Source organism: Netta rufina (genome assembly GCF_964035555.1).
Source record: "Netta rufina genome assembly, chromosome: 16".
NCBI classification, from domain to species: Eukaryota; Metazoa; Chordata; class Aves; order Anseriformes; family Anatidae; genus Netta; species Netta rufina.
The window spans coordinates 11,802,864-11,823,839 of NC_140140.1; the positions used below are offsets into that span (position 1 = coordinate 11,802,864).

Consider the following 20,976-nt stretch of genomic DNA (forward strand, 5'->3'; position numbering starts at 1 on the left):
AAATCTGCCCCTAAAACCTTTGATTTAATGGCAGGAAAAAAATAAAGCCTTTAAATGTAGTCCCAAATCTAAAGAGAATCGTCAAATTTTGGGGGAGAAGACGCCAACCCTAAGGGTTTTATCTAGCATAACAAGCTTTCAGAGGCTGGGGTACCAGTAGACAAATGTAAGCAAATTCAGAATTAAAATGTGAATGTATCTCTTCACTTTAATTTATGCACTTATTTTATTAAATGAAAGCATAATACTTTTGTATGAAATAAACTAATGCTCCAGCCTGTACAAAGAACAGGCTTAGGATGGAAGTAGTAATCACGGGAGTTCTCTCAGTTCTGGTGTTCTGTTATGCAAACTAATAATGTTTTTAGGCTGTGGATTTTATATGAATTGTAGATAGTGAATAACTGTTTCTATTTATAGTTTTCCTGTATTTGATATGAATTTGGAATTACTATTTTTACAACAAAAATGCTAGAGTGCCAGTAGAGATCAGGCATTGAAAAGAGCTGTATAAGGGTTATGAATCACATCATCAGGCTTGTGAAGGAAGGCTACTTGGAGAGGGGTTCCACTCTGGTTAATTTCCAGTATGTTATCAGTTTTCTGTTGGCAGTATCAGAAGAACTTCCATAAAAAGGCAAATGGAGAGGTAGGGTGATAAAACCAAATACATGTAAGACTTCAAAGTATTAATGAAAAGTGTTTTAAACTTGCATTAACCCTAGAACCAGAGGAGACAGCGTCTCTTTCCTGAAGTATGTGTGTGATGATTCATTATGTATCTCAGCATTTTTAATTTCTGATCACTTTTTACTTAAAGGCAAAACATCCAAACTGAAGTAACGGATTTGATGAAGGTTTTGGTGCTAACCTTGAGTTCTGTTTCCCACAGGGCAAGCTGTGCTGGGTTTCAACAGTTCATCTGTGTAAGGGAGCCCAGATGCCCAGTGCTGCTGCAGGCAGTGGCTCTTGTTAACATATTTGTGGTTTAAAACAGGAGCCTACAACTTATGGTTCTGCCCAACATCATGGTCCAAAGACTGCTACCTTTCAATTCAGCAACTCTCTACTGTCCCTGTCTCCCCACCCTGTCTACTCTTTGTAATATATATGGTTGATAAGCAAGAAGAGAGCAGCTGTAAAGAAAAAAAAAAAAAAAAAAAAAAAGTTATGAGACAATCTCATTGTAAGTACAAAGGAACTAGGGAAAGCTAGATAAAAAAGGCTCCTAAATTCATCACCTTGGACATTTAAAAATATTTGGGAAATTCTTAATTTCCCAGGTACAAGTGAGCAAGTTTGGGATCTTTACATAACTTTTCAAGGTCAGCAAATGTATTTAGCTAAAAGGCCAGGATGTCTCCATCTAAGGAACCACAAAAAAAATGCACTTACAGAACAGGGAGAAGTGAAGTGTAAGCTTAGTGTTTCCAATGATCAGTATGCAATTAAACTGTAGAGTTTGCTTTGAAAAAAAATGTTTCCACTATAAGCTTATGTTGAAAAATACTCAAAGAGTTGCAAGGCTATGATCTTAATCAATCCACAGTATATAAATAAGCCTTGTTTTGTCTCTGAGTACCTCTGAATACTTTTCAGTTGCATAGAAATCTGTCAAGCATTCGATGTATAACTTCAATGTCTGGACTAACGCTGCTGCCAGGAATTGTCAAATTGTCAATGTCACGGTAATGCGGGGGAAAAAAAAAAAAAAAAAAAGTTCTGCTTGAAAAGAACTCTTTAGCCAAAACTCATTAGCCTAATTTGATGATTTGATGCTGCTGTACTTTCCTACTGAATTTGAAAGTTGTTACCTGATCTCTAGTTGAATGTATTGTCTGATTTGCAAAAGGCTAGCAATTACAAAATACAAAAAACGTGGATAAAAGGCAAACACTTTTGTTAGAGGTCAGCTTTCCATTTGGAATGTATTTTTGTTCCAGGAAGGAATGAAATGATCACCTGTGTCATATTTAGCACTCCTTTAGGTAGGAAATATTGAAACAAAGCAAGTTAGCAATTTGCTCAAAAATCAAACAACAGAATTTGATAGCTGGGAAATAAATAATTTTCCACAGTCTCTAGATGTGGCTCTTCTTCACCCACATCTACTGCCTAGGTTGCCTTTAGAGCTTCTTCGTGGCATGCTGCAGAGTGTCCTAGGCTGGCCTTCACAGAACATTGATTTGGCTCAAATATGCTGTCATCAAAATCTCATTAGTTGGGAACTGTGACTCGAGAATATTTTACATACAAACTATAGTCAAATACGCATTCAGTGAGAAATTTGTTGCCTGCATTTGTTGGATAATAAAATCTTTCAGGGACACTCAGGTAAGTCTAAGTGCTTTTATTATATGCAGTGGTGAACAATTCACGGAAACTGAAAAATTGTATGGGAGAACACGGTTAAACCAAGAGGACAACCAACATTATTTCCATTCAAAGCTGTAACAGTTTAGTTTGCAAAATCAGTTTCTGGTACACTTGTTTTTCCAGCAGTTTAAATGATACCTTGAAATTTGTTTCTGTTCTGATTTTGCTTGTTTATTGACCTACAGTGGGGAATGCCTGAATATTGCTCTTCTGCAAAGGGCCACTCTGCTAATGTCTGGCTCTAGTACAAGGCCCTAGTTTTCTCCTCTAGGAAAGCTGAAAGGAAATGCTTTGAGTATTGTTCATTCTTTATATTAAAATGATAATAATATTATCAATAAGTTTCTGTTACTGCAATCAAAACAAAGAGATGCGAGTATATAAAGACAACAGAACTTGTGGTTTTGAGAGTCAGACACTGAAATTACTGGTAGCATTAATACCTAATACCACTCTGTCTCTCAGTGGCAGTTGGTGCTAGGACTGTCCAATTTTTCTGTTCATCTGGACAGTAAGTTTTGTAGCATAAATATCACGGGAGTCCTTACAAGTTTGATTGTTATCACCAGATAGGCCTTCTAGCTCTCCTGTTTCAGTAACACCCATCTCTTCGCTGTATGATCAGCATCCATTTAGGACTTGGCCCCTTTTCGTTTGTCTGTAACTCCCAGATCCCTCCCTGCCTCAGGCCAGCACCCCAGCCTGATGCCCTCCTTCCAGCCTCTGTGGGCAGACCCTAGGAAGGGCAGCACCAAGGCCCGACCTCAGCACAGCCGCTGCCCTGAGCATCCAGCTTTGTGGCCAGGGGAGCAGTCGTGTTTTCTTTATGTGACTGCCTGCCTCTGGTGGGGACACTAGACGGCAAGAGCCTGAGGAAAGGAGACCCACATGGTGCAGGCCTCACTGCTGGTGGAAATGAACCTGTTAACAGCCCATACCGTTACCTGTAGGGGCTTCAGTTGGTCTGTTGTCTTTTTAGATCAAAGATTCCAGGGTTTTGTCTTAGGCTAGAAGTAACGAATTTTAACAAATAAGAAAAGACAGGTTGATTTAATATTATTCTCCAGCAAGTTTAGGGGATGCTGTTACACTGATTCTGGTCCTAAAACCTTACAATCTTGCCATTTCCATTATACCAAGGGTACCTTCTTCGTTCTTTAGAGGGACTGCTTTTTCCTTCTACCTGTTAATTTTTAAACCATATGATAATATGTAATAATTACCATCAATTTGTTGTTGTTTTCCTAACATTTTTACAGTATGATGATCCAATTTTTTTTCTCTTTTCTTGCAGTTTCCATCTGAGTTGCTATGGCTTTGGGAGGCCTGGTGCTATAGGGAAGCTTATTTATTACTATTATTTTATTACTTTATTTACTTTTACCATGGGAACGGCTTTTAGGTTGTGCTATTTCACTACTATTTGCTGCGTGGTTTCAGCCTTCGTTCACCGGGCGGTGGCTGCGCGGCAGCGAACGCCCGCTGCAGGGGGAGCGGCGCTGAGGCGTGAGGTGACGGCCGCCTCCTCACACCGGCTCTGGGGCGAAAAACTCCCCACGAAGCGGCAGGAGGGCGACGGCTTTCGAGCACAAACCGCCCTCACAGCTCCATAAACCCAACAGCGGCGGCGCCTCCACTCAGCTGAGGCCGGCCCCGGGGCGGGCCAGGCTCCGCCCGGCCGCCGCCCGCCATTCCGCGCCGCTCCGCCCCGGGGGCCGGTCGCGGCCTGGTTCCGGCCGTCGCCGCGGGTTTTTCGGCCGGGGAGCCATGGAGGACGCCGATTACTTCGAAGGGAGCGCGGCGGAGTGGGGCAACGAAGCAGACGGGGGAGCGGTGAGAACCGGCCTGAAGCGGCCGGGGGTTGGGGGTCGCCGTCCCGCCGGGCTGCTCGGGGGGCCGGCGGGCTCCTGCCCCCCTTCTGGGCTCCGGGGCTTCTCCTCTAGCCCTGCCCAGCGTGGGGGTCCGCCCGGGGCTGTGGGACCTGGGTTTTGGGGGTTAAAAAGAAAGAAAACAAGAGCAAGGTGCTGTTGGGGTTGCGCCTGCTCTGTTAAATCGGGTATTTTTTTTTTCCGGGAGTTGGTAGTGTGCTGTGGGGTAAGCGGGGAAGACCTGAGGTGACTGACCTGGCGGTGCTTGCAAACAGCAGGACGATGAGGACGGGGAGGGAGAGGATGATGCCGAAGTCCAGCAAGAATGCCTGAAGAAATTTTCAACTCCTGACTACATCATGGAGCCGTCTATATTTAACACGCTAAAAAGGTGAGTGCAGCTTGCTGTGCAGTGCTACTGTTTTGTATGGAAGTATGCAAAAATAAACGATGCTGTTATTTTCCCTTTATTTTTAGAGTTGCCTTTTTTTTTTAATAGAGTTTTCAAATTGCTCTTTTCTAATTCTTTCATCAGATATTTCCAAGCAGGAGGCTCTCCAGAGAATGTCATCCAGCTTCTTTCTGAAAACTATACAGCAGTGGCACAGACTGTAAATTTGCTGGCAGAATGGCTCATTCAAACAGGTAAGATACTGTATAATTTGGGTCCATAGTCCGTCTTTCATCGTAAATACGTGAATTGGCAAGTTTGATCATATTGAAAAGTGGATCATATTAGAGTTGTTATCCTGTATATGTATGTGACTAAATTCTTTATGTGAAAGACGTCTTCAGGATACGTATTGCCATTCCTTTCAGTTCTTGTGTAACATCGTAATATGTTGATTCTGTTCAGAGAATAAGTAATCTATTGGTTTTTGTCAAAACTACTGGTACCTAACATATTTAAAGCAGATGGACTCTAGCCTGCAGTAACGTGGGTTTGTGCACCAATCCTGGTAATCTCTTTTGTGTTTAGGATATTTTGGTATCACACCTAGTGACAGCCTTGTGAGATGTCTGGCATTGCTGTTAGCATGAGTGATGAAGAGAGCAAGAGAAAAGGGCTAGTATAACCTGCCTATGAACCTAAGCATAGTTTGCATTTGGGAAAAATGATGGAGAATCTCAAAATCTGTACATGTCTGTATCTGCATGGCTTGAGAATAGAACTGATGGTTCTTCTCTCACCTTCTACCTGTGGATAAATTTCTGGTAAATTGCGGAGTAGCTTCTGTTCTCATGATAGAACATTATTGAAAATTTTGCTGCCATGTTTGATTGGATTGTATCTGCCAAGTTTTTTGTTCCTTCTGTACAGGTGTTGAGCCAGTGCAAGTTCAGGAGACTGTGGAAAACCATTTAAAGAGCTTACTTATCAAGCATTTTGATCCTCGGAAAGCAGATTCCATCTTCACAGAGGAAGGAGAGGTATGCATGGAATCCATGTTGCTGTCTTTACATGACATGAGTGGATCCTGTATAGATGTCTTTGTGTGATGGAGTAGTAGATGATGGGGGATGGAAAACTGTCTTCTAAGCTGTTCAGCTAATCAACCGTTTTCAGAAAACCAGCTCTATTTCACTAGAGTTCTCAGGGGCTTAGAGAACTTAGAAAAGTGGAATGCATCCTTTGTTGTGATAAAGTCCTGCATAGCAACTGCTTAGACTCCTGAGAGGTAAAAAGCTTACTTTTAATGATATTGACAAGTAGATATTCTTATGTTTATTTCTATTTCTTTAATCTTTTCAGACTCCAGCATGGCTTGAGCAAATGATAGCACACACAACATGGAGAGATCTCTTCTACAAGTTGGCAGAAGCCCATCCAGACTGTTTAATGCTTAATTTTACTGTGAAGGTAGTATGCTCAAGTGTAATAAATGAGATGATCCATACCAGGCTAATTGTTCTGGCATCAAATGTTGGCTATGACATTGCCTGTATCTCATATGTGTATTTGTTAATACTACTTGTTCAAATGTCAGAACAGTACAAGTACATATCGGTGAGAGGAATTGTCCTACCGATTGTGCATGTAGTCTTCCAATTTGACCTGCTTTTTAAGATTTTTTTGCTCTGATCTGTGTTTGAAAATTGTGCATTATGTGTTTTCTAAATCATATTTTTATGGTTACTGGGTTGTGAATTCAAAGGCTTTCAAGTAAGCCTTTGTTTTTATACAACAGTGAAACAAAACTAGTTTGCTATTTAAGAGTAAAATAGCGAGAATGTCTGTATCTCTAGTTTTATTTTTATTGCCATGTCCTAGTGACTTGTTCTGTTTTTGAAGATGACTTCAGCGTTGGATACCTTTTGATATAAATTATATGCAATGTTATTGGAATTCCCTTAATTTTGTGCTATAAGAACAGTTTTATCTTGTGAGTGCTGGGAAATAGTTGTTAAAAGGTTCTTACATGCTTTTTTTCCCCAGTGACAGTTATTCTCCTGGGCTTTTTGCTCATGCACGTATGTGTGTGCATAAGACCCTATTACTATATATTGTATTTATTACACGTGTACATCCATATATATGTACACAAGTACCAAAGGTATCTAATTCTTAATCTTGCTTTGTGGCTCTTGTTGGCACACATAAAGTAAAAGCATGTTTAATCTCCTGTTAGGAGATAACGTTCCTATATGGGAGGAATAATTCATGTAAATAGTTCTTGATTCCTGTGTGAACTACAAGTGCACACAGTGCAACACTTCACTTCAGATATTCATTGGTTTCTGTTTTTGTATTCTAAATGATGAATGTGAATTCCAGCAAGTGTATGTGTTCTCCTAGGCTTGTTAGGATATCTGAAATATCATCTTAAATAATATAGGTATTAAGTGATTTGTTTATTCATTTCTTTATTATTTTTGCTGTAGCTTATATCTGATGCTGGATATCAAGGGGAAATAACCAGTGTTTCGACAGCATGTCAGCAACTGGAAGTATTTTCCAGAGTCCTGCGCACATCTTTGGCAACAATTTTAGATGGAGGGGAAGAAAACCTTGAGAAAAACCTCCCTGAGTTTGCCGTAAGTTCTCTGTTCCTTTTTATGTGGGGAAAAATATTTTTTTCCTTTCCAGTTAGAATATACAAGTCATTGCGGGATTATAGAAAATCTTGACATTTTCTGAAGTCTTAGAGAATTTTATGAAAAGAAGCTATATATGAGTTAAAAAATACAAATTTGGTGATTCTGTCACCAACCATGTTTTGAGCTGTGTATGTAACATTTCATGTATTTCTTAAATGGATTGTATAAAGGAAAAAGAAAAACTGTCTTCTTTCACATTTAATTTAAGATCTAAAGATCAGTCTAATCAGTCCTCTGGCAAATTCTAATAATTGTTTTATCATCCACATCAGTGTGAAATTTGCCATCTGATTCAATGTATTGTTTGTTCTTTATTATGAAATACCATAATGACTTTTGGATGGCTTTGGACTTGGCTTACTTTTTAAATATTGCCAAGTATGAATAGGCTAATTTTTCCTCTCTGGCATCTAAAAAACATACGTTCTCAACGTAGTCATTTCTTCTTGCATGGTATCAATGCACTGTGATAGACTATGCTTTTCTGTACTTTTGTCTTCCTTCTCTTCCTTTTGTATTAGTAGATTTCATTGAAATCTTTCCTCTTAAGGCAATGTAATAATAAAAATGTATTTCTTGTTTTCTGGTAATATTTTTCATGTGCACCTTCGCAGAAGATGGTTTGCCATGGAGAGCACACGTATCTTTTTGCTCAAGCTATGATGTCCATATTATCTCAAGAAGAGCAAGGAGGGTCAGCTGTCAGACGGATTGCTCAGGAGGTTCAGCGATATGCTTATGAGAAGTAAGCGCCTGTTATATTTATAAGCGAAAGATAAGTCGTCATAATCTGTAATCTGCTTTTTTTTTGCTCATTCTTGATTACCAGCAAAAGGAGAATTCTTTGTTTTTTATTCAGTCTGTGGTAGTGTGAAATTGCTAGCAACAGAGCAGTTCTTGTAGCAGGCTTTAATATGTAGAACAACAGAAAAGTTCCTTGTCCTGTACTGGGAGAACTGAAGTAGGAATAACAAAGAATTTATGCTTCTGTCTATTACAAAAATACTTATTTTTATTATTTGATGCACATTTTAGAATAAAACCAGGAAAATACATGTCTATTTCTCTAGTTACCCATGATAAGAGGTTCTGTCACCAGGTATTGCATTACATGGGGTGTACCTTGTTGCCTCAGTGAGGCTAGAACTGAATTGTCCAAATTAATAAAATAAGCTGCTATGTATGTTTGTGTTATTCATCTAGAGGCCATGATGCTAGTCAAATCACTTTAGCGTTGGGTACTGCAGCCTCTTACCCTCGTGCGTGTCAAGCTCTTGGTGCAATGCTGTCCAAAGGAGCTCTGAATCCAGCAGATATCACCGTTTTGTTCAAAATGTTTACAAGCATGGACCCACCTCCAGTAGAACTGGTTAGTAGCCGTCTTCTTTTTAAACTCTGTAACTTTCTTCTGTTATTGTAGCCTCAAAAATCTGAGGTCTTACTGTGCTAAATGTATTGACACAAGATGGAATTTATCACTCAGGCTCATCCATCTGTAATTTTAAATAATGTATAAATGGGAGACTACTATTTGTATTGTATTTTGCGTTAGCATCTTATTTTTTTAACCATTCTGATCTGCCTTGTTACATATAATTGATTAATTTAAAGAACTCCCCAATAGGAAGGAAGTAAAAGATGTTAAGGAATTCACTTCCTTCTTTAAAACAAAAAATTATATCAATTTTGCATTTTGTTACAAGCAGTTGTAAATGGCATGTTTTACTGCCTTGTTCTAAAATGGGTTCTGGTAACAAATGGTGGCATTTAGATACTTGAGTAATACGGTTTCTAACTTGCTGCTCTTTTTGTATGTTTTTTTTTTTTTGTGTGTGTGCCAGTGTCAGAAGTTCAGGTTTCTTCAGAAACCATCTAACTTATTCCTGAGGAGGAATCCGTTAAATCTCGCTTTATGGGAGACACGTTAGATGCAAAAAAATATATTTTTCTCATAATTCTCAGACTCTAATAAACCATTCATTTTCTTCAGATTCGAGTACCTGCCTTTCTGGACCTCTTCATGCAGTCATTGTTTAAGCCAGGTGCCAAGATCAACCAGGACCACAAACACAAATACATTCACATACTGGCATATGCAGCTAGCGTAGTAGAGATGTGGAAAAAGGTAATGCTCAGTTCTGTGCGTAACATTTTCTTTTCACCTATGGTGGTGTAACTGTGCTGAAGAAAATGGTTGGTCATTAAGTTGCTCAGTTTAAAATTATATGTTCATCTTGGTTTGTTTATTTTGTTGTGAAATGTTTTTATGTGGATTTTTAGAAGAAAAAAGTATCAATGAGCTGGGAATTAGATAAAGCAAATCTCCTTCTATTTCAGCACATTGTCACTTTTTTTCTTCTAAAACTTTCCTGTGAGTCTAACTTTGAGAAATACAATGTAGTCTTAGGGTTATGTCAAGCTACAGTTCCTTAAGTAAACAAAGACTCCCTGTGTATTTGTGTCTCTTGCATCTGAACTTTGTATTTTGTCAGAACAAGAGAGTCAGCATAAACAAGGATGAACTCAAGTCAACTTCAAAAGCCATTGAAACCGTTCACAATCTGTGTTGCAATGAGAACAAAGGAGCATCAGAGTTGGTTGCAGAACTGAGCACACTCTATCAGTGCATCAGGTAAGCAGAGAGACTGGTCACAAGTTTCCATTTTTGGAAGGGAAGTATTATTTAGAAGAAAAAGTACTGCTAAATGGAAGTACCTTTGTGGGCAGCTCTGTGAGAATGTCCTCACTGTAGAATGGGTGAATATATGGTCTAAAAGTAGCTTTCGAAATTGTACATTTGATTTTTTGGAATCTTTCCCTCACGAGGATACAAATTCTGGCTTCCATTGCAAACTGCACCTCTCATGTTGCAGGACATCTTGGCTCTGCCAAGAAATGGCTCTGCCATTGGAAATAGGTGACAGGTTACTTTGTCTTCCGAATGCAGCTTTCTTAGCAATAGACGTGTTCTTTCTTCTCTCAGTAGTATGAAACAGCAGATATTGAATAAACTGAATTAAGCTCGGCATGCATGTGAATTATGTTGCCTGCTTTTAGCATTTTGTGCTAAGCAGGTAGTGTCTTTTGTAGAAAAAATTATTCTCCAGCTTCTTAATTTTATTGGGGGTGAAGGTGGCTCTTTATGTATGCTGACAACTCTTCAAATAAAACTTCGAGCTTTATTAATTTTGTTTCAAATTAAATTATGAAAATCTAGCAATCGTTAGAATATGCTGGAAGATGATGATTGTTTGGATGCTCATGTTCTAAAGTGACCTCTTTTTCCGTAGGTTTCCAGTGGTGGCAATGGGTGTATTGAAGTGGGTGGACTGGACAGTGTCAGAACCACGATACTTCCAGCTGCAGACTGATCATACCCCAGTTCATCTGGCATTACTGGATGAGGTAAAAGTGTACAGATAAAGCTCGTTGGGGAGCAAAAGCATTTTTTATCCTTGTAACTGGAATTACACCCAATTCATGGAATGCCTGTCGTTTACAGTAAATATACAAAGATGAATCTGTTTCTGTTTGGAGTTAATTGTTTGGTTTTGTCAGCTCAGCGTTATTTATATTAGGGAAATTTGGGCATTACAGAAAGAAGTGGTGGTATACTTTTCTAAAAGAATGTACATCTGGCAATAAACATCAATGTAAACTTGTCTAATAAGAGTAGCACATTGGTTTTTAAATTGAATTTCTGTTGATCTTACTTTATCTTGTTTGCAGATCAGTACATGCCATCAGCTGCTTCATCCCCAAGTTCTACAACTTCTTGTCAAACTCTTTGAAACAGAACATTCACAGCTTGATGTAATGGAGCAGGTGATTATCAAAGGATTCGTTATTTGCATTCCTTTGTATTATGCTTTCTTAGGGTAACTGCTGTTATCACAGCAGTTGTCACAGCAGTTCTAAGAGTTAGGAACATGGTAGTGATCGTATCATAGCAGATATTGAGTCTATAAGAATAAACGATGAAAATTGTACGCTTTTGAGAGTATATTTCTAATGTATTGGTTTTCCTCCTTCACCCTGCTCTCTTTCCCTCCTTGTCAGCTGGAACTGAAGAAAACCCTCTTGGATAGAATGGTGCACTTACTCAGTCGAGGATACGTCCTGCCTGTTGTCAGCTATATCCGCAAATGCCTGGAGAAGCTAGACACAGATATCTCTCTCATCAGATACTTTGTTACAGAGGTCAGCAGCAAAAAAAAATGTGTTTACTAACATGTAGAGATAAACTTTAGTATCAGCTGTATATGGCTGGATGGATACCAAGTCAGCTTGCCCCAAATTCAAAAATACTTGAAGTTAAGAGATGGGTTTCTGAGCAATGTATGTAATATCAGTATTCACAAGGACAGGACTTAGTCATACTGAACTTTGACTTCTGGTAGTATTAAGGTACAGTACCACAAGAATATGTAATCAATTACTTGTATGGACAACAAAAGGTCTTAGAAGTCCAAGTACTTGTATGCTTTTGAGACGAGTATTGTGAATTAAGTAATATTTCTACCGTACACCTAAATGGAAGAATAATCCAATTTTGTCTACCATTTCAGGTACTGGATGTGATTGCTCCTCCATATACCTCAGACTTCGTACAGCTTTTTCTTCCAATCTTGGAGAATGAAAGTATTGCAGGTACTATTAAAACAGAAGGTGAACATGATCCTGTCACTGAGTTTATAGGTAAGTCATGCTTGTCCATTGCACATCTGCTTCCTTGTGTATTTGTTACAGTTTGTAAATAATGCTTAGCAACAGGATTGCTAAAAATAAGAATGCTTGCCAGATACTTTGACAGGTTATTTCCCTTTTGTGGGCCTCTGTTTAGCAATTTTTCTTTAATCAAGAATCTCTGAGCAGTAGTTGAGGAACTTGAAGACAAATACTGCTTTTGGAGAGCTGACACTGTAGTAAAGAAAAAAGGAAGGAAGTAGTTTTTCATAGTATACTCATTTCCTAGGGGGGGTAAAAAAAACCTGCTCAGACCCTAAAATTCTATTTAATTATGTAATGCAGAATTCCACATGCAGACAGATAAATCACAGTAATGTACTGAACACTTACTTTTTTTCTTTCTTTTAAGCTCACTGCAAATCTAACTTTATTATGGTGAACTAAGCAGTGGAAAAATCAAGAACGCAGAGCACATGATCCCTACTTTGACATACCCTCCACCATAAGGTTCTATAGGTGGGCAACACAGCAACAACAAAAAAAAAAAAATGACAAAGAAAGGACTGAAGGGCATTTGATTGACTTGCATGGTGACCTTGAGGTTTATATCAGAGAACTGTTAATGTAATTTGGAAAACAAAATAATACTGAAGGATTTTCTGTTACTGAACACATTGGTATAAACCTGAATATTCTGAAGTGGGTAGCAGGAGACACACAAACCTGTCTCAAAGAATGTTCTTTTCAGTTACTTGCAAAACTTGTCACTGATTCTTCATGTGTAATATATAAAACCTGAAGAATGGGGGAGGTAGTTCTTAATTAACCCATCCTGCAGATAGTTCTCTGAAGACTACAAATCTTGAATGCTATAGGCTTTGATCTTGTGAGTTGGGAAGTATAAAAAAAAAAATGGAAAAAGCATGATTACCTCTGTGCTGCAGGGTCCGTGATGCCTCTTTCTCACCTTTGTATTATAGTAAAATTTTAAATTTCCTATGTACGTACTGCTATGAGAAAACATGTTCTACATAATAGAGGTTGAGGTGTAACACTCAATGTTAGTTTTGTATTAACAGATGGATCCAATGTGAGTGTGGTATCTTTCAGAATCTATTTTTTTTGTTAAATAGATGCATCAAATGTTACTGGTAAGTTTCATTACCATGTCAGAATTTTCTTGCTGTCTAAAAAACGTGTGCGCAAAAGCTTCATTACTGTGATGTGGCTTCCTTTTTTTTTTTTTTTTTTTAAATACTACTCTGTACTCTGTCTGGGTTGGTACTGAAGTTAGGGATACCCCCAAGATTACAATGTACCTTTAAATAAAGGTCTTTTCTTTTCCAGAGACCACTGTTTGTTTCTGTTCATCTGCCTGGATTTCTCTTTGTACATAGAAATACTACTTAAAAGGGGTATAGCCAAGACTATCTGCACTTTTCAAAGTACTTTCTAAAAGAAAAGGTGACATTTTAAGTCAACTTGCTGTAAACTTAAGATCTAAATTGTTTTTGCTCTTTTCTGCTGTCACTGATTTATGAAGGGGAATTCTAGGCTACCATGACAATTTGAGACAGAAATCGATTGTATAGATTCTCCATTCCTTGCTAAAAGGACTGCATTTTTCCTTTCTTCAGCCAGTCTTTCACATGACTTGTTTTTTTTTTTTCCAAATGGACCTTCAAAACTCCCTTTCTTTGCACATCTTTTAAATGTCTTGCTACTTAAACTTGCATGAGACCCTATCTTCATTCTACTGGAAGTAGTATTAGCACATGAGTTTGGTTTGTTGTAGACCCTGGATTCCTTTCTTAGTAGAATTAAGAACTGCAAAAACAACTTACCCTACAGCTCTTCCTTTTTTGTGTGTAGCCCTGCCTCATATACCATCTTAGTGATAATCAAGAGCAGTTGGTTCCTATCTCCACCACAAAGTTAACAGCTGTTCAGACAAAGCAGACTTCTGCTTTTCTCCTTGTTCAAGTTTTATATCATTTCCTTTATACATTTGAGTTCCTCTGTACTCATGGCTTATGATATTAAACTGGGTAAAACTTCCATGCTGCTGCTGTCAATGCTATTATACTCCCCCATCCTTCTGCTGAATAGGACTTAACTTACAGTAGGCATTGCAGCTTGGCAGAATTAATCTTATTGTCACTGGGGAGTCATTTTACTATGATAAAGGAAAGCCAAGGAAGTAGCTGGAACTAACCAATGCACAGCATGAGATTCTTGATTGCCTTTTGCCTAGAGTTAAATGTCTATTCTAGTCTTTAGAACTGAAGAGGTGAATGGTAGGTGATCAACAGCTAATGATTAGCAAGTGATTTTATAGAGGAACCCAGAATTAGGGCCAAATCAACCATATCTAAAACATGTTCTCTTTGATATCTGATAATCAGAATAGCACAACAATCTTGACACTATCAGCTCTGTTGTTTCATTCTGCTAAGCATAATTGCCTCTAATTATAAGGCAGATAAAACCAAGGTAAGTTGGAGAAACTACCTAATAAAAGGCAGCAGTCTTTCCTGAACCTGTCTCTATCATCTCCCCCCCCCCCCACACTTCGCTATACCACTAAAAAGCTTTAACATAGAGAGGGTAGGATTAATATAATTTCATTTGATTTGTTTTTAAAACATTATAGTTTGCTACATATCACATTGTTGAACAACTCCGTCACAAGAATAAGCCTAGTAAAAGCAGTACCATCCTGGGTAAGGGCTTGGGTAACTAGTCTGCCACATTAGAATGCTTGTTATGTACAGTAATAAAATATGACTGAAGACATGTATTAATAAGCTCTTACACTGTAAACACAATCATTAAAGAGAACATTGTCAGTTTATTAAATGTAATGAGCAGTGCCACTTAATATGGCACTGATTTCCACTTAGTAATTGACTCATTTTTAAGGAATAGAATTTGCTACCTTTACTCATTAGTGAGCATGAGGAGAGCTCTGTCTTGTGGCAGGCTAGATTTTGCCTCTCTAGGAGAAAAATAGTACAGCCAGTCATATATTAAAGCAAAAAAGACTAAGTAGATAAGTACTTTTAACATCTTTTGATCAACATTCCTATTATAATTTTGGTTGGATAAAGCAACAGCATCACACGAGACTTGCAGCAATATTTTTTCACCAGGAAGCCAAGGATACAACAGAGAGATTTAGTTTTTGAATGTAAAATATCTGGTCTTAGCTTTGTTTTTATAGCTGCATAATTGTATATTTGCTCGCTACTGTTAGTTTAGTGTAAGTATAGTGTGCATAGTTTTTTAGTTACATCTGCATAAGTTGTATTTTAAAAATATATATTTATACACAAATTTACATACAGTTTCTGTAAGACACTGATTTAAATACTGTGCATCAAAGCAGACAACACTTTTTCATTGGTAAATTACTTTAATTTTTAAATTTTAAGTAGTTATCTGAAGGCAACTTGTATTTTATTTTTAATACTGTGTGTTGTGTTATCTGGACTAATTTCGTAAACTGCCTGAAAGTTGAACTGTGAAAGTTTTAGACTATTCTTTAAACAGAAAAATGTACAGTACAGAATCAAGGAAGTAAAACATCTCCATACGCACAGTCCTCTTCAATAGCAAGATTGTACTGTGCTCCTTTTCCACCTTTATATGCACTTGTCACAATTCTCAGCCATCCTCTTTCACCCTGTAGAGAATTAATTTGCATTAGTATAAGTAGAGACATTGTGATTTAGAAAACATAAACTATGCTACTGAATCTTTTTGTTTTCCAAATGGGAATGGTTTAGAAGTGAAGCTACGAATTCACTCAAGAAGTATAGCGCTACATTTATAGAACAGCCTTTTTTGAAGGGGCAATCTGCTTCTGTTCTATGTATATGATTTGGTTTTTGCCTACAACTAACAGATTTATGGTGGCCCATGAAAAGGCAGCATTTAGGATTGAGTTGACATTACCTAACAAACTTTAATCAAGTATCCATCTTCAGCTTAGATTTTTTTTTTTATTGAAAGTCTAATTCAAAGAAAGTTTTACTTTCTACCTGCAAGCTGCCATTGCAGCATCCTCTTAGCAAGTGTGTAAAACTCCACCTTTCCTCTAAAGCAGTGCTGCAAACATACTCTTCTGTTTCCTTACCCAGGGTTCACCCCATGAATTGCGAACAATCCAGTATTCTGTTCCATTTTCTACACCCCAGCCAGCCACAGATACAATATGATTCACGGTAGGTGAAGGGTTGTACTCTGTATAGAGTCCTCCAGTATAAGCATCCAGCTTTTCAGTAGCCATTATACCACAGCTGTAATAAAACAGAGCAAGCATTTTTATACACAGGAATCAGGGTGGGAGCCTGGCTAAAAATCTGTTTTCTTGCATTTTGACTTCTGAGCTCAGTCTTCTACGAACAAGTTGAAGTCTGCATAAGTGCAGGGCTGCTACTATGTGCTCAATTGGAGAAGTACACTTCAGTCACTAAACTGAATACCAAGTATTTCAATCCAAATACTACTAGTAGATAAAGTTTTTGGTTTTTTTTTTTTTTTTTTTTTTTTTACCTAATTGGTCCATTCTTATAGATTTCTGCCATCATTTTTTCCCTTCCACTGACAGAACCATAGTCAGCAACTTTCCAGAGAGTGTAGTTCTTTATCACATGGCATTCTCCAAAAGTGACACAGGTTCCACACTGGTTGAACTTCTTGCATTCTACAAAGAGAAAGATCATCACTGCAAGATAATGCTTTTCTTCCTGTGAATTAATAACATGCTGATTTTTTATTTAGCTTCATTTGAGGTAGATACTAATAAGTATGATTACTTATCTCCAGTGAACTAATTGTCTTTCTGGAAATTACACTTAAAGTATCTATAATCGCTAGTTATTATTCTTCACTTCATTGGCACAACTGCTTGGAGAAAGTTGTTCAGTTGTGCTTCTCTATAAATACAGACACTATTCCAGTAATACTGGAAACAAAAGTTTCATTTCTCCTTTGTTTAGGTTGACTCTTGCAAGTATTTTACTACACTAGAGATTGTATATCACCGACTTAAAAGATTGAGTTTAAACACTTTAGCTGGTGAAATCATGTCCAGACAAGTTTGCGTGTTATGCTGTCTAGACAGAGACCTGTAAGGAAACCTGTCAGTCAAACAGCTGGTACTACACTGAAAGGCAGGAATCAGTAAACTGAATAAAACAACACAGAAAATTATAATTTCTCTATATTAAAATCTGACAAATCTGGGCTGAAGCCCTACAGCAAAAAAAAAAAAAAAAAAAAAAGGCATTGTACTTTGATTCTTAGCTTGGTAGTTGTTACAGGTCTCATCTGGAATGCCGTGGTCGTGGGCATACATCCAAACACCTGTGTGGTCTCCACCTTCACAGGACCCCGCATTAGCACAATCAATCACGTTCTGTACAGAGAGGTAGGCAGAAGGCCATGCACCTTTTCTCTTTATGTTGATTCGATCTGCAAGTATAAGCAATCAGTAAACGTTAGTGGAATATGTGTGCTGTTACATTACTAGTATTGAAACACCCTCGCCTTCATTGAACCTGTAACTATTTGCAGACAACTGTATTTGTGGTTGGAAAAGCCCCAGCTATAGGTCATGCTGTGTGTCTCAATACCTACTTAAATAGGCAGGCTGAGTTTCTGTGGGTTTTCATTACAAGGTTTTTCCATTAAAAGCTCATCTAAAAGATGCAGATGAGTAAGACCCATTTCAACCCTCCTAGTACTCTAGAGCTCTTAATTCATCAGTGTCTGAAAACTAGATTTATTTCCTGGCCCTTAAACACACATCATGAAACGAGCGTGCTCTCTCTCTACAGAAGAGTTGCGCATAAACTCATGCAGACAATCATAAGCTCAGGCAGCCCAGGTCTCTGGGAGACAGTTGTCACAAGCTTAAAGCAAGGAAGAGCTTTCAGAAGTACAGCCACACTGAGTAAACATCTCACCATTATTCTGCTATCTCAGACAGGCATCACCATCCTGCTGCCTTACTTTGCCTGAAACAGCTAGCTTATTTGGCTTCCTAATCAATATTTATAAACTGCTTCTCACAAGGTATTAACTGGCTTAAGTCATGCAGCTGTAGTACTTTTAATCCTATTAGTACTAGTGACATTCAACTCTACTTTGACAAAGAACTGGAGGAGTGCTCCGTATGAATTAGCAAGGCATTATCCCAGCCTAGTCTTTCAGCGAGAGCAGAAGGAATGAATGCTTTAGGCACTCAACACACATACATGCACACCTACATACACAATAAAGTTTTACCAAAAGTTAGATAAAATTTAGCAGCTTCTTAGCTATATATCTTAGTACTGCGCACACATTTATGTTGTTGTATTGCTTAAGAACAGAGACTTTACAGTTGCTTCTGCCTCCTCGCACACCTGCATTGTCTCCCTATTTCTGTAGTATTTCCTCCATTTCTCCTTCACAGCTGATCTTCTTAAAAACATCCTATGCAAACAATTTCTCCTGTATGTTACTAAGCCAAAGCCGTTACATACAAGTCATAATATATTCTCTCTAGAGGGAGCGTTTCACCAATTAACATAAACCTCTACTTCCGTTTTCCCAAGAAAAGGGCAGACATACCCATCTGATGAAACCAGCTGTGTCTGCATGCTGCGGTAGACATTCATTTAAATAACAGGGCTCTTTAAGGTAATACTGCATAGGCCCTTCCCACCAAGGGCAACTCCTTTCATTTCCTCATAGCTAGGCGCTGCTGGAGCAGCCCACAGCCCCTTGCTGCTTTGGAGGGTGCAGCAGCCCCAGGTACAGACAGAGGGAAGGGGACACACTTACTGCTTTATATCTGCTTCTACCAGCACCACCCCTCCAAGGTGAGGGACAGTACACCCAGTTCCTTCTCCAGGCCCTAAACAGTTCAGCAGGAGCTATAAATGTAATCTCTCTGCAAACAGCTTTTTAACCATCCCAGTGTTTCCCTTCAACCCCACATAGTTTTAAGCAGGTAGGGACAGCCTTTCTCTGGCTGCTTTCTCTACTGAAACCAAAACTGCCTTCAGCTACCAGCTTGGCTTTTATTCTTTTCCTGGGGTATTCACGGATGTCTAAGCCTGGTTTTGCTACATTAGTCACTGCAGCAACTCGGCACTTTTTTTCTTCACATCAGCTATTTTGTAACCTTAAGATAAACTTCCTTTGCTTAGCAAGAAACACTGAAGTCACTGAGGGCAACACCTTGGCTGGCAGAGCTAGCACACAGCCCCGCACATACCTGCTAAGGCGCTGGTGCTCCCGTGGGCCCAGCAGGACCCGCAGTACTGCGGGATGTGCTGGTTCCGAGTGGTGCTGGCGTAGTTGATGCCGTTGACATTTCTCCAGTCCCAGCTTTCTGGGAGCGCAGAGACGTCCAGGTACTCGTGAGGCCGGGGGTAGGTTCTGCATGGAGACAGAAAGGAGTTTCCCTCGTTACCGATCCGTATGTTTTCAGGTGAATGAGGGAAAGGTAAAAAAAAAAATAAATAAATAAAAAAAGAAAGAAAAGGGGGGGGGGGGGTTAAAAGGAAAACAAACAAACAAACAAACAAGGAGGACTCCTAGCCTTTCGCAATGTGACGCCGGTCATGTGCCTGCAGACAACGTGACCGGGCTCTCCCAGCCGTGAGGTGCCCGGAGGGCTGTGAGAGGGTCGGGGCAGCCCCGGAGCCCCCCCAAAGCCCCCCCGAGCCTCCCCTTGCCCCTCTCTGTCCCTGAGGCTGATCCCCGAGCTCCCCCTCAGCACCGCCGAGCCCCGGGGCTGGCACCCATGGTGCGGGCGGGCAGCCCCCGGCCGGCTCGGAGCAGCTCACCTCAGCCCCACGGCCCTGCGCGGGGCCGGCCGGTAGCAGCTCTGCCCCTCCCTGAAGTAGAGGCCGGCCCGGCAGAGGCCAAAACAGCCCACGAGCAGCAGCAGCAGGAGGGAGGCGAGGAGCCGGGCCGGGCCCTCCATGCTGGGCTGCAGAGCCTTCCTCAGGAACCCGGCCCCGGCGCTGATTTAAGGGCGGCGGGAGGGGCCTTGCCGTGGGCGGGCGCGGCTGCCCTCGGGGAGCCGCTGAGGGGAGCCCCTAGCGCTGGGCTCGGTGGTGGAGAGGCGTGGAAGGCTGGCGAAGGGCGTTTAATTAATTCCCGAGGGGTGTAATTAATTTCTGAGGGGGGAAGGAGCGCGTGTAATGAGGGAGATCAACTGGCCGGGCCCGCTCTGCGCCCTGCCTCTGGATCAGGGCAGCCTCAGCCTGCTAGGCTGGTGTGCTGTGCTGGAGGGTCTCTGTCTCACACGCTTAAAACCGAGTCATTTTGGTTTAAAACAAGCACATACACACACAGAAAAAGCCGTTAAAATAGCGCGACGAGTCAATAAGTACAGTGGCTATCAATGCGCGGTTTGTGACAGGAGAACCTGTACCTGCGACATGCAGACCCTGTGTGAATGGGATCCGGGTTTCTTTGCCTTCAGCCTGATACACCAGTGTCATGTAAGGCTGTAACCAGCAACTGTGTGATTACAAACAGCAGGCAGGTTTGTTTATTTTTAGTTTTGTAGTCTGAAGTTTTGAATTTTTTAAGCCCTCTTACACTAGAGTTTAAAGAGGAATACAGGCCCTTGCACAGGCATATTTGTTGCTAGCATGTACTGTGTTGGTACAAGGAAGCAAACAAAACAGAAACAAAAACCCCAGCCCAGCAACCAAAAAACATGGCTTCTTTGTGGTCTTACACCCATCACCAGGGCTTTAATATCTCAGGCCCACTCCGAGGGCAGTGGAAGCAGTGGGCAGGCTGATACACGCTGCAGGGCAGGCGGGTGGGAGTCTGCCCAGTGCCAGGCTGCCCCTAATCGCCTCTGTGCCGAAAGGTGCCCGAAGCCAACCCTTCTGCCACATCCTCCTCTTTCTCTTGAGACACACACTGC

At 40.1% G+C, this 20,976-nt stretch overlaps 2 protein-coding genes across 4 annotated transcripts; one reads left to right on the forward strand and one right to left on the reverse strand.

Moving 5' to 3' along the window:
* Window positions 1-4,087: 4,087 nt before the first annotated feature.
* NELFCD (negative elongation factor complex member C/D) lies at window positions 4,088-13,378 on the forward strand (the record flags this gene model as incomplete). 3 transcript variants are annotated; one of them, XM_084296862.1, is made up of 15 exons in its annotated part: window positions 4,088-4,209; window positions 4,460-4,635; window positions 4,780-4,889; window positions 5,566-5,675; window positions 5,998-6,105; window positions 7,128-7,280; window positions 7,958-8,088; window positions 8,547-8,712; window positions 9,334-9,468; window positions 9,836-9,975; window positions 10,634-10,748; window positions 11,073-11,168; window positions 11,403-11,543; window positions 11,912-12,041; window positions 12,442-13,378. In XM_084296862.1, exons 2-15 carry the CDS (start codon window positions 4,604-4,606, stop codon window positions 12,474-12,476), a joined length of 1,602 nt encoding a protein of 533 aa, XP_084152988.1. In that variant the 5' UTR covers window positions 4,088-4,209; window positions 4,460-4,603. The 3 variants fall into 3 exon arrangements, with proteins under 3 accessions (XP_084152988.1, XP_084152987.1, XP_084152986.1); XM_084296861.1 differs by having other exon boundaries at window positions 4,112-4,209; window positions 4,520-4,635; XM_084296860.1 differs by lacking the exon at window positions 12,442-13,378 and having other exon boundaries at window positions 4,112-4,209; window positions 4,520-4,635; window positions 11,912-12,103.
* CTSZ (cathepsin Z) lies at window positions 13,182-20,061 on the reverse strand. Its single transcript, XM_084296864.1, has 6 exons — window positions 19,877-20,061; window positions 19,303-19,466; window positions 17,331-17,510; window positions 16,590-16,740; window positions 16,171-16,333; window positions 13,182-15,717 (listed from the first exon to the last, which is right to left on the reverse strand). The coding sequence occupies exons 1-6, from the start codon at window positions 20,014-20,016 to the stop codon at window positions 15,604-15,606; spliced, it is 912 nt and encodes a 303-aa protein (XP_084152990.1). The 5' UTR covers window positions 20,017-20,061; the 3' UTR covers window positions 13,182-15,603.
* Window positions 20,062-20,976: the final 915 nt, after the last annotated feature.